This window comes from Boleophthalmus pectinirostris, unplaced genomic scaffold, assembly GCF_026225935.1.
Source record: "Boleophthalmus pectinirostris isolate CB_2022bp ecotype Guang Dong unplaced genomic scaffold, ASM2622593v1 HiC_scaffold_1, whole genome shotgun sequence".
NCBI lineage: Eukaryota > Metazoa > Chordata > Actinopteri > Gobiiformes > Gobiidae > Boleophthalmus > Boleophthalmus pectinirostris.
Window position 1 is genome coordinate 2,581,688 of NW_026570970.1, and position 13,327 is coordinate 2,595,014.

A 13,327-nucleotide genomic window follows, 5' to 3' on the forward strand; every position below is an offset into this window, starting at 1 on the left:
CAGGATTAAACCAGGTCTAAACCAGGACTAAACTAGGACTAAACCAGGACTAAACTAGGACTAAACCAGGTCTAAACCAGGTCTAAACCAGGACTAAACCAGGTCTAAACCAGGTCAGAGTGGAGTTCTGAGTCGGTCCTTTAGCTCACGGTCACCAGACGGTCTACATGGGCGTGTCTCCGGCGTTTCACTGCTGCTGATATTGTGGTGATTTTAATGAATTTGTCAGAAGAAAAACCCACCACTTCAATCCAGGTTAAAAAAGGTTTGTGACGCGCGATACTCACATTTGTACAGAGTCAAATATTAACATTTTTTTCCCCTGTTATATCTTACATTACTGTGTTACAGTAAAAAGCAACGCAGCACAGTAATTCATTACTTTTATAACACGTTACTCCCAACACTGATCATGAGGTGCTGTGGTCATATTGTATGTTGAGATATAATTCCCTTCAAACCCAGACATGGAGAGAACGTTGTTGCTGCTAAAGGAGGAGATATAGACCCCGTCCACACTAGTTCATATTGGAGTTGTTTTCGTTGCAGATGCAGTGTTCGTTCACACTAATCTGATTTGTGTTCTTTCTGTGACAGAGGGATGTTCTGCTGATGGTGAGTCTGTTCTGTGTTTCTGTCACGTTGGAGATGATTCATGTGAAACTTTTCAGAGATTATACGTCTGCAGGTCGTACACACAGACACACGTTTATATCAGGAGTGTCAAACATACGGCCCGGGGGCCGGATCCGGCCCTCCAAGACCTTTAATCTGGCCCTCAGCTGATTTTCTACTAAAATATTTTAATCATATTTTCTATTAAAATGGTGTTAATTTTCTGTGGTGTTTATCACAGCAGCGTCTCCAGCGTCTCTGTACGTGGCCCCTCCCACCAGAGCAGCACAAATGAAGACTTGTCTCTTTCCAAACGCTCTTAAAGGACGATCGTTTTGACTGTTGACCGTGACACCCTCATCAGAAAAATGTCCAACATGAGAAAAGTGGAGCCGAGTGCAGGATTTTACAACAAAAATGGATTTATTCCTGTTTACAGACAAGTTCATGTTCAAACTTTCTGTTGAAATTATATTTTTCTTGAAGTTTTAGGTTGTTCATAATATTATAATATTTTGTAAAAGAAAGAGTTCATCAATTAAAAAAGATTTCTGTAATAGATTTGTGTTTCTCTGCACAAATATTTGAACTTATTGTTATTTTTGGGGTTTATATGACATGAGTTTTCTGATCCGGACACTTTGGATCAAAGTCGGTTGGACACGACCCCCGGAACAAAATGAGTTTGACACCTCTGGTTTATAGAAATGGACATATATTCTCGCCTCTTAGTGTTTTGTCGGTGAATGACTTGGCGGCGCACAGACCTACATCAGAGTATCAGTGTTTTCAGGCGTCCACACTGTGCCGGATCAGATCTGTACAAACATGAATTCTGAGCTGGAGGCACCAGATCGTTCCGTCTCTGGAGCCATTTTCAGTCGGATTAGTGTGAACGAACTCTGCACCCACAACGAAAACAACTCAAATACGAACTAGTGTGGACGAGGTCTAATTAGTCCACTTCTTTTACACAGTCTAAACCAGGGGTGTCAAACTCATTTTGGTCCGGGGGCCGTATACAACCTACTTTGATCCCAAAGGGGCCGGATCAGAAAACTCATGGCATATATACTCCAAAAAAAGCAATAAGTTCAAATATTTGTGCAGAGAAACGCAAGTGTATTACAGAAATCTTTTTTAATTGATGAACTCTTTCTTTTACAAAATATTATAATATTATGAAAAAAAAAGCAATTTCAACACAATGTTTTAACATTAACTTGTTTGTAAACAGGAATAAGTCAATTTTTCTAGGAAAATCCTGCACTCGGCTCCACTTTTCTTATTTTTAACATTTTTCTGATGAGGGTGTCACGGTCAACAGTCAAAACGATCGTCCTTTAAGAGCGTTTGGAAAGAGACAAGTCTTCATTTGTGCTGCTCTGGTGGGAGGGGCCACGTACAGAGACGCTGCTCTGCTAAGCGGAACAGAAAATTACCAATATTTTAATAGAAAATAGGATTAAAATATTTTAGTAGAAAATCAGCCGAGGGCCAGATTACAGGTCTTGGAGGGCCGGATCCGGCCCCCAGGCCGTATGTTTGACACCTGTGTGCTAAATTTAAAATAAACTGACTCTGGACTAGAACTCGTAAGTAAATAATAAATCTGAAAACAAGATGAATAACCTGATATAAGTGTTTTTAAATGTTGACGGGATCAGAGACGTGTGCAGTGTGTTAAACAGAGTCCGGGTCCTGGGGCAGTTACCTGTGATGTGGTACACGGAGTTGAACCCGAGCCCAAATCGTCCCACTTTATTGGGATCATCACGTTTGACGCTCCGGGCCACGTTCTGGATTCCTGCCCAGTCCTCGTCCGTGAACTGGGCGTTGTTGTAGGCGTACAGGGCTGGACCTGAACACAAACGGAAATGAGTCTGTGTTTATTTACTTCAAAGCTCCATTGTGTAACTTTTCTGGTGGAGTGTCTGTCAAATGCTTTTTTGTTTGTTTTTTTTCTCTCCATGGTGATGTTATTGTTTGGTCTGGAATGTTTCACAGTGTGGCATTAAACCTTTCCAGCTTCATAAAGACCAGACCAGACAAAGTTACAGGTCAGATCTGTGGAGAGGCGACCCTGCTCACAGTCACAATGTTTTTATCTAGTTTTTTTTTTTTTAAGCTGTAAAACTTGTGTTATTAAAAAAAAAAGAAAAAGAAAAAAAGAGCTGTTTAATGTCACACTGCGGAACATTCCAGGTAGAAGCAATGACGTATCCATAGAAACAAACAGGTGACGGACCCCCAAAGAGATAATACTCCCTACAACTGTACAACACCTCAGGCTTATGTGACAGATAATACAACTCACTCTACAATAATACTCCTACAACTGTACAACAACTCAGATAATACTCCATACAACTTTACAATAACTCAGGCTTATGAAACAGATAATACTCCCTACAACTGCAAAACAACTCAGATAATACTCCCTACAACTGTACGACAAATCACCCTTATGTAACAGATAATACTCCCTACAACTGTACGAAGAACTCAGGCTTATGTAACAGATAATACTCCCTACAACTGTACAACAACTCACCCTTTATGTAACAGATAATACTCCCTACAACTGTACAACAACTCACCATTATGTAACAGATAATACTCCCTACAACTGTACAACAACTCACCATTATGTAACAGATAATACTCCCTACAACTGTACAACAACTCACCCTTATGTAACAGATAATACTCCCTACAACTGTACAACAACTCACCCTTATGTAACAGATAATACTCCCTACAACTGTACGACAACTCACCTTTATGTAACAGATAATACTCCCTACAACTGTACAACAACTCACCATTATGTAACAGATAATACTCCCTACAACTGTACAACAACTCACCCTTTATGTAACAGATAATACTCCCTACAACTGTACAACAACTCACCATTATGTAACAGATAATACTCCCTACAACTGTACAACAACTCACCCTTATGTAACAGATAATACTCCCTACAACTGTACAACAACTCACCCTTATGTAACAGATAATACTCCCTACAACTGTACAACAACTCACCCTTATGTAACAGATAATACTCCCTACAACTGTACAACAACTCACCCTTATGTAACAGATAATACTCCCTACAACTGTACAACAACTCACCCTTATGTAACAGATAATACTCCCTACAACTGTACAACAACTCACCATTATGTGACAGATAATACTCCCTACAACTGTACAACAACTCACCCTTATGTAACAGATAATACTCCCTACAACTGTACAACAACTCACCCTTATGTAACAGATAATACTCCCTACAACTGTACAACAACTCACCCTTATGTAACAGATAATACTCCCTACAACTGTACAACAACTCACCCTTATGTGACAGATAATACTCCCTACAACTGTACAACAACTCACCCTTATGTAACAGATAATACTCCCTACAACTGTACAACAACTCACCATTATGTAACAGATAATACTCCCTACAACAACTGAGGCTTGCGGAACAGGGTAAAAAGTTTGACATCATTTCATAGGCCCAATAATTTTTGCAGTTCTTGTTGAAATAATCTTAAATTTTCACAGAATGTTTAGAAACAAATCAAGATTTTAAATGTAATGTTTTATTTTTGTTCTTTTTCAGGTTGAGCCGTTCACTCCCGAAGTGAAATCATTTAGTGTTTTGGAATCTGCTCGCACACACTCACCCAACACTGAGCAGCTTCAGTGCAACATTTAGAAAAACTGGAAAAAAAAAAGTCCCGTAATAAACTAAAGATGTTCAATTTCACTGAGCCGGACTTTCAAGACAACAGCTTTTAAAATTATGTCAGATTTTTTGGGGCACCCTGGATGTTGCTGAAATTTGTATTTTTATTACTTCGTTTATTTTTACTTGTACATTTACATTTATATATTGCTTATTTGACGTCACTCTCCTGCGTGTTTTGGTGCTTATTTAGAATTTATTATTGCCATTATTCCTTGTGTCATTCGTTCATTCGTTTTTCAATATAAAACCAAAAATAAAAAAATAAATAAAAAAACAATTTTTTCATTATTTGTCTCCAAAACCTGAGACTGAGATCGTGTTTGAGGCCAGGACTGAAAACGGTTCAGTCCTGGTTTAGTCCTGGTTTAGACCTGGTTTAGTCCTGGTTTAGTCCTGGTTCAGTCCTGATTTAGTCCTGTTTTAGTCTTGGTTTAAACCTGGTTTAGTCCTGGTTCAGACCTAGTTTAGTCCTGTTTTAGTCCTGGTTCAGTCCTGGTTCAGTCCTGATTTAGTCCTGGTTTAGTCCTGTTTTAGTCCTTGTTTATACCTGGTTTAGTCCTGGTTCAGTCCTGGTTAAGTCCTGATTTAGTCCTGGTTTAGTCCTGGTTAAGTCCTGATTTAGACCTGGTTTAGTCCTGTTTTAGTCCTGGTTTAGACCTGGTTTAGACCTGGTTCAGTCCTGGTTCAGTCCTGGTTTAGTCCTGGTTAAGTCCTGATTTAGACCTGGTTTAGTCCTGATTTAGTCCTGGTTTAGTCCTGGTTAAGTCCTGATTTAGACCTGGTTTAGTCCTGTTTTAGTCCTGGTTTAGACCTGGTTTAGTCCTGTTTTAGTCCTGGTTCAGTCCTGGTTCAGTCCTGATTTAGTCCTGGTTTAGTCCTGTTTTAGTCCTTGTTTATACCTGGTTTAGTCCTGGTTCAGTCCTGGTTTAGTCCTGATTTAGTCCTGGTTTAGTCCTGGTTAAGTCCTGATTTAGACCTGGTTTAGTCCTGTTTTAGTCCTGGTTTAGACCTGGTTCAGTCCTGGTTCAGTCCTGGTTCAGTCCTAACAATTTAGTGTCTCAGATAGTTTTTTTTTTTTGCGTCTCATCGTCCGGTGCCGTTTCTTTGTGAAAAAAGTTCAAAAATAGACCATTCAATGACAGAGCGCCCTCTAGTGCACAGAAAACATTCGTCTGCATTTAAACTGAGCAAAGGATCATGGTCTATGTAGTTCCCTCTGTTTTTGAGCCGTATTGCTGCACTACAACTATAAATGGAAGCGAAGAGTGTTGTAATTTGATTTATTCTAAGCCACAGTGTTCTTGTGAGACTTTTGACGATACGATATCACGATATTTCGGTTATTGTTATTTATATTTTTCCCTTTATTATTATAGTTTATTGTGGTGTGTGAGGTGCTGTAATAATTTCCCTTGTGGGTGAATAAAGTTTAAGTCTAAAAGCTTTAAACCCGTCTGTGTTCACGCTCACCTTGGAACTTGGCCAGGCCTTGGGTCCAGAGGTCGTCGGTCCCGTAGCTCCTGTTGTCATGAATGAAAATGACCTCCGTCGCGCTGGCGTCATCAGCATTTTGAATCAGCTCCTGGTGAACACAAAACAAAATTTGATCGGGTTAAATGAGAGACAAAGAGACACGCTGACGTCACAGAACCGACAGACGTTTGGAAACTTGCGGACGACTTCCTTTGGTGAAAGTAACTCTGACAAAATCTGGGAAAACTCAGAAAATGTCCCGGTTTTCTTCATCTAGACGTCGCTGTATTCTTTCTTTTTTCCTTTTATAAATTGCTTATTCATTTGTGTTTCATAATTTGTCAAATAAACCACGATTATGAACTAAACTCACGCTTTTCTTTGACATCGCCTTTTGTTTTGGTGCGTTCGTGGACAATTAATTTTGTGCCTCCTTGGTTATTATTGTTGGTTTGTGCGACCATTAATGAAAAAAAATGAAAAAGTGATTGTATTTCTGATCGAGGGTTCATTAGTTTATGGAACAATCTGAGTGATGATTTTTAAAAACACAGTAGAAGCATTAAAAAAAAAAAAAAGAGTATAAAGTGTTATGTTTTGAAAGATCTAGAGCTCTGGAATGAATGAACTATACATTAAATTTGGATTTCTTTTTACTTCAGCCTAAACCCTTTCGGTCATGATCCATGAGGTTGTAGTTTATGTTTTGTTTTGTTTTGTAGTACTGCAAAATGTGAAATGAAAAAGTGCGTTTATTTATTTTTTATTTATTTTTTGTTTTATTTTTATTTATTGTTTTAATTTATTTATTTATTGTTTTTATTTATTTTTTTTATTTTTTGTTTTTATTTATTTTTATTTTTTTGTGTTGTTTATATTTATTTTTATTTTTTATTTTTATTTATTTTTATTTTTTGTTTTGTTTTTATTCATTTAAATTTTTTTTTTTTAAATAAAGACAACAGAATATAAGATTTAACAAAATACAATAATCAGCATAAAACAAAATAAAAAAAAACATAGAGCAACACCCACAACAAATACAAAACAACAAAACCTTCCTGTGGTAGTGCAGCATAACCAAACCACTAAGCCCCTTTTTTGATATTTTGGCCAATTTATAATTTAAATTCGCCATTTTTAATAAACATTTTTAGTCACTTAAAGCATAATTCTAAATGCATTTTTCTTTTTTTTCTTTTCTTTCTGTTATTCTTGTTTTTTCTTTTCATCGCGGGATCAGAATCAGTATTGAGCGCTGAAATAAAGTTTGAAATGTTCGTATGGTGACTGGTGTCAGTTCTAGTTTACGTGGTACCTTGAGGATCTGTCCGCCGTCTGGATATCGACGCAGAATGTCTTTGAGATAGTCGATAAAAGGAGGGGCAGTCGCTCCGAAGGGACGCCTGGACACAGAAGAAGAAAAGACCACAGTGAGACACTGAGACACACTGAGACGCACTGAGACGCACTGAGACACACTGAGACACACGGAGACGCACGGAGACGCACTGAGAGACACTGAGACACACTGAGACGCATTGAGACGCACTGAGACGCACTGAGACACACTGAGACACACGGAGACAAACCGACACAAACCGAGACACACTGAGACACACTGAGACACTGAGACGCACTGAGACACACTGAGACACACGGAGACAAACCGACACAAACCGAGACACACTGAGACACACACTGAGACACTGAGACGCACTGAGACACACTGAGACACTGAGAGACACTGAGACGCACTGAGACACACTGAGACACACTGAGACACATGAGACACACACGGAGACACGGAGACACTGAGAGACACACTGAGACACACTGAGACACACTGAGACACTGAGAGACACTGAGACACACTGAGACACACTGAGACACACTGAGACACTGAGACGCACTGAGAGACACTGAGAGACACTGAGACACACTGAGACACACTGAGACACACTGAGACACACTGAGACACACTGAGACGCACTGAGACACACTGAGACACTGAGACACACTGAGACACACGGAGACAAACCGACACAAACCGAGACACACTGAGACACACTGAGACACTGAGACGCACTGAGACACACTGAGACACACTGAGACACACTGAGACACTGAGAGACACTGAGACGCACTGAGACACACTGAGACACACTGAGACACACTGAGACACACTGAGACACACTGAGACACTGAGACGCACTGAGACACACTGAGACACTGAGAGACACTGAGACGCACTGAGACGCACAGAGACACACTGAGACACACTGAGACACGGAGACGCACAGAGACACACTGAGACACACTGAGACACACTGAGACACACTGAGACACACTGAGACACACTGAGACACACTGAGACACACACAGACACACTGAGACACACAGAGACACACTGAGACACACTGAGACACACTGAGACACACTGAGACACACTGAGACACACTGAGACACTGAGACACTGAGACACACTGAGACACTGAGACACTGAGACACACTGAGACACACTGAGACACACTGAGACACTGAGACACACTGAGACACTGAGACACTGAGACACTGTGGGTGATTGGCTCGTCACTAATGTTCTTATGACCCCCCCCCTTTTTTTTTTTTTTTGATTTGCAATTTATTCAGTGCTCTTTTTTTTGTCCACATAAATCACAGTGTATATGCCCTTTTTCTTTTTTTCCCCCCAACACAAAATTAATATAAATGTAGAAAGTAGATAAAAGAAAAAAAAAACTAAATACAAACAGAAAAACTAAAATTAACTAAATAACTAAACAATAATACAATAAATAACACACACACATATATATATATATATATATATATATATATATATACATACATACACACATACATATACACATGTATCGCTGTATACATACAAATAGATTACATAAGTAAGTAAATAATAAGTTAGTAACTTAAAAAAAAGGGAGGCAGTCAGGTTACACATTCATACACTACATTACAGATTACACCCACATTTATGACCCTTTTTTATCAGAGTTTTATTTAATCTATCCTTGCATTTTGTGTTGACCCCTCCTCCCCTCTCAGTCTCCCCTTTAGTCCTCCAGACCCCTCCTCCCCCTCACTCCCCCCTTTAGTCCTCGAGACCACTCCTCCCCCTCACTCCCCCCTTTAGTCCTCCAGACCCCTCCTCTCCCCTCACTCTCCCCTTTAGTCCTCCAGACCCCTCCTCCTCTTCCTCACTCTCCCCTTTAGTCCTTCAGACCCCTCCTCCTCCTCACTCTCCCCTTTAGTCCTCCAGACCCCTCCTCCTCCTCTCCCCTCACTCTCCCCTTTAGTCTTCCAGACCTCTCCTCCTCCTCTTCCTCACTCTCCCCTTTAGTCCTCCAGACCCCTCCTCCTCCCCCTCACTCCCCTCTTTAGTCCTCCAGACCCCTCCTCCTCCTCTCCTCACTTTCCCCTTTAGTCCTCCAGACCCCTCCTCCTCCCCCCTCACTCTCCCCTTTAGTCCTCCAGACCCTCCTCCCCTCTTACTCTCCCTTTAGTCCTCCAGACCCCTCCTCCTCTCCCCTTTGGCGACCCCTTGTGGATGGTGCTGTGAACTGTCTGCAGTAGAATCTTACCGGTTTTTCTTCTTTGCTTTGTCGCTCATCGTCCATTTGTTGGAATCTGAGGAAACAGAAAAGACCGAGGTGACAAATGGGGACAAGTCTGCGAGTTCAGGGACAAACGGGGACAAGTCTGTGAGTTCAGGGACAAACGGGGGACAAGTCTGCTCCGTCCACAAGGAAAAAAGAAACTAAAGACTAAAGAGTTATTTTGAGGTGAAAAAAAAAAGTCGTTTTGTTTGTAAATGAGCTCCGTCGTTTCACCTGCGTCATGGAAAAATCTAATGTGATCGAACGATGTGGTTTTTGGTTTTGGGCGTGGAGACCTGATGACCTGATGACCTGATGACCTGATGACCTGAGTGTTTATCTGTAAAACTATTACAAATATTCATAACAAATCCAGGTGTGAGTCTGGTCTGGGTGTGTCCCAGCGTCTGTGTAAATATGGAGATTTGGAGGCAGTTACTCAAATACAAATAAAGTGGTTTATAATTACAAGAATGTTTTAGTCCTGGTTTAGTCCTGGTTCAGTTCTGGTTTAGTTCTGGTTTAGACCTGGTTTAGTCCTGGTTCAGTTCTGGTTTAGTCCTGGTTCAGTTTTGGTTTAGACCTGGTTTAGTCCTAGTATAGTACTGGTTTAGTCCTGGTTTAGTTCTGGTTTAGTCCTGGTTTAGTCCTGGTTCAGTCCTGGTTTAGTTCTGGTTTAGACCTGGTTTAGACCTGGTTTATACCTGGTTTAGACCTGGTTTAGTCCTGGTTCAGTTCTGGTTTAGACCTGGTTTAGACCTGGTTTAGTCTTGGTTCAGTTCTGGTTTAGACCTGGTTTAGTCCTGGTTTAGTCCTGGTTTAGTCCTGGTTTAGACCTGGTTTAGACCTGGTTTAGAGTCCTGGTTTAGTTCCTGGTTTAGACCTGGTTTAGTCTGGTTTAGTCCTGGTTTAGACCTGGTTTAGTCCTGGTTTTAGTCCTGGTTTCAGTCCTGGTTTAGTCCTGGTTCAGTTCTGGTTTAGACCTGGTTTAGTTCCTGGTTTAGTCCTGGTTTAGACCTGGTTTTAGTTCCTGGTTTAGACCTGGTTTAGACCTGGTTTAGTCTTGGTTCAGTTCTGGTTTAGACCTGGTTTAGTCCTGGTTTAGTCCTGGTTTAGACCTGGTTTAGACCTGGTTTAGACCTGGTTTAGTCCTGGTTTAGTCCTGGTTTAGACCTGGTTTAGTTTGGTTTAGTTCTGGTTTAGTCCTGGTTCAGTTCTGGTTTAGACCTGGTTTAGTCCTGGTTTAGTCCTGGTTTAGACCTGGTTTAGTTCCTGGTTTAGACCTGGTTTAGACCTGGTTTAGTCCTGGTTTAGTCCTGGTTCAGTTCTGGTTTAGTCCTGGTTTAGTCCTGGTTCAGTTCTGGTTTAGACCTGGTTTAGTCCTGGTTCAGTTCTGGTTTAGTCCTGGTTTAGTTCTGGTTTAGTCCTGGTTTAGTCTTGGTTTAGACCTGGTTTAGACCTGGTTTAGACCTGGTTTAGACCTGGTTTAGTCTTGGTTCAGTTCTGGTTTAGACCTGGTTTAGTCCTGGTTTAGACCTGGTTTAGACCTGGTTTAGACCTGGTTTAGTCCTGGTTTAGTCCTGGTTTAGACCTGGTTTAGACCTGGTTTAGTCTTGGTTCAGTTCTGGTTTAGTCTTGGTTCAGTTCTGGTTTAGACCTGGTTTAGTCCTGGTTTAGTCCTGGTTTAGTCCTGGTTTAGACCTGGTTTAGTTCTGGTTTAGACCTGGTTTAGACCTGGTTTAGTCTTGGTTTAGTTCTGGTTTAGACCTGGTTTAGTCCTGGTTTAGACCTGGTTTAGACCTGGTTTAGACCTGGTTTAGTCCTGGTTTAGTCCTGGTTTAGACCTGGTTTAGACCTGGTTTAGTCTTGGTTCAGTTCCTGGTTTAGTCTTGGTTCAGTTCTGGTTTAGACCTGGTTTAGTCCTGGTTTAGTCCTGGTTTAGACCTGGTTTAGTTCTGGTTTAGACCTGGTTTAGACCTGGTTTAGTCTTGGTTCAGTTCTGGTTTAGACCTGGTTTAGTCCTGGTTTAGTCCTGGTTTAGTCCTGGTTTAGACCTGGTTTAGACCTGGTTTAGTCTTGGTTCAGTTCTGGTTTAGACCTGGTTTAGTCCTGGTTTAGTCCTGGTTTAGTCCTGGTTTAGTCCTGGTTTAGACCTGGTTTAGTCCTGGTTTAGTCCCTGGTTTAGTCCTGGTTTAGTCCTGGTTTAGTTCTGGTTTAGACCTGGTTTAGACCTGGTTTAGTCTTGGTTCAGTTCTGGTTTAGTCCTGGTTTAGTCCTGGTTTAGTCCTGGTTTCGACCTGGTTTAGACCTGGTTTAGTCTTGGTTCAGTTCTGGTTTAGACCTGGTTTAGTCTTGGTTCAGTTCTGGTTTAGTCCTGGTTTAGTCCTGGTTTAGTCCTGGTTTAGTCTTGGTTCAGTTCTGGTTTAGTCTTGGTTCAGTTCTGGTTTAGTCCTGGTTTAGTCTTGGTTCAGTTCTGGTTTAGTCCTGCTTTAGTCCTGGTTTAGTCCTGGTTCAGTTCTGGTTTAGACCTGGTTTAGTCTTGGTTCAGTTCTGGTTTAGTCCTGGTTTAGTCCTGGTTTAGTCCTGGTTTAGTCCTGGTTTAGTCTGGTTCAGTTCTGGTTTAGTCTTGGTTCAGTTCTGGTTTAGTCCTGGTTTAGTCTTGGTTCAGTTCTGGTTTAGTCTTGGTTCAGTTCTGGTTTAGTCCTGGTTTAGTCCTGGTTCAGTTCTGGTTTAGTCCTGGTTTAGTCCTGGTTTAGTCCTGGTTTAGTCCTGGTTCAGTTCTGGTTCAGTTCTGGTTTAGTCCTGGTTCAGTTCTGGTTTAGTCCTGGTTTAGTCCTGGTTTAGACCTGGTTTAGTTCTGGTTTAGTCTTGGTTCAGTTCTGGTTTAGTCCTGCTTTAGTCTTGGTTCAGTTCTGGTTTAGTCCTGGTTTAGTCCTGGTTTAGTCCTGGTTTAGTCCTGGTTTAGTCCATATACAATAGTTCAGAATCTTCACAGTTATTTTGGTCATTAACCTGCCACTTTTACATAAGAAATGTCCCTATTTTTGACCAATTTGACCTAAACTCAGATTAAACTCAGACGACTTCGACACGAAACATTGAAAAGTTAAATTCCCAAATACAGAACCGTGATTTGTTTCGGTAAAATCCAGAAAAGCTGCTTAAAAAACGACCAAAACACGAAGAAAATGTGACTGTACTGACTCATGTTCGTCATGACAAAAAAAGTACAAAACTGTTTTCCTTCGTTCCGCGCTCGTGCCGCAGTTTCATTATCACCAAACATCACAAACTCAACATCAGACATTTAAAAAAAACACATCGTATGAAAATCTAAAGTTACGAACAGGAATCAGAGCAGAAGTTTTTCGTTAAATACCTGGACTGTGTCGGTGTCGGTGTCGCGCGCTCAGTCAAGGATGATGTAAAGATGCGAGCTCGTGCCATTTAAACCCCGAGCCTGGACCAATCACAGCGCCGCACGTGCTTCCTGAACTCACCAAGTTTCGTTTTCCCTTTAGGGTCGCGTTTGGGCGACATCGAAACTTACAGACACGAACACGCGCACGAACACGAACACGCACGAGCACATGTACGAACGCACACTCACACGCACAAGCACGTAAACACACAACCGAACACACGCACATGCACAAAGACACGCACGAACACAAACACACGCACATGCACGCACGCAGAAACACACACACACACACACACATATATGCACGCACAAAAACGCGTACAAACACACTCACACATGCACGCACACAAACACGTACAAACACACGCACACATGCACGCACAAAAACACGTACAAACACACGCACATGCA

The 13,327-nt window shown here is 41.3% G+C and overlaps 1 protein-coding gene across 1 annotated transcript in view; it reads right to left on the minus strand.

The window, feature by feature from the left end:
* The window catches only part of LOC110168795 (sacsin-like), a 29,155-nt gene extending 16,194 nt beyond the window's left edge, over positions 1–12,961 (minus strand). Inside the window, 5 exon segments of the mRNA XM_055148759.1 lie at positions 2,330–2,476; positions 5,855–5,966; positions 7,176–7,263; positions 9,478–9,523; positions 12,872–12,961. Of these exon segments, the coding sequence (XP_055004734.1) occupies positions 2,330–2,476; positions 5,855–5,966; positions 7,176–7,263; positions 9,478–9,506 (376 nt within the window). The 5' untranslated portion in view covers positions 9,507–9,523; positions 12,872–12,961.
* Positions 12,962–13,327: the final 366 nt, after the last annotated feature.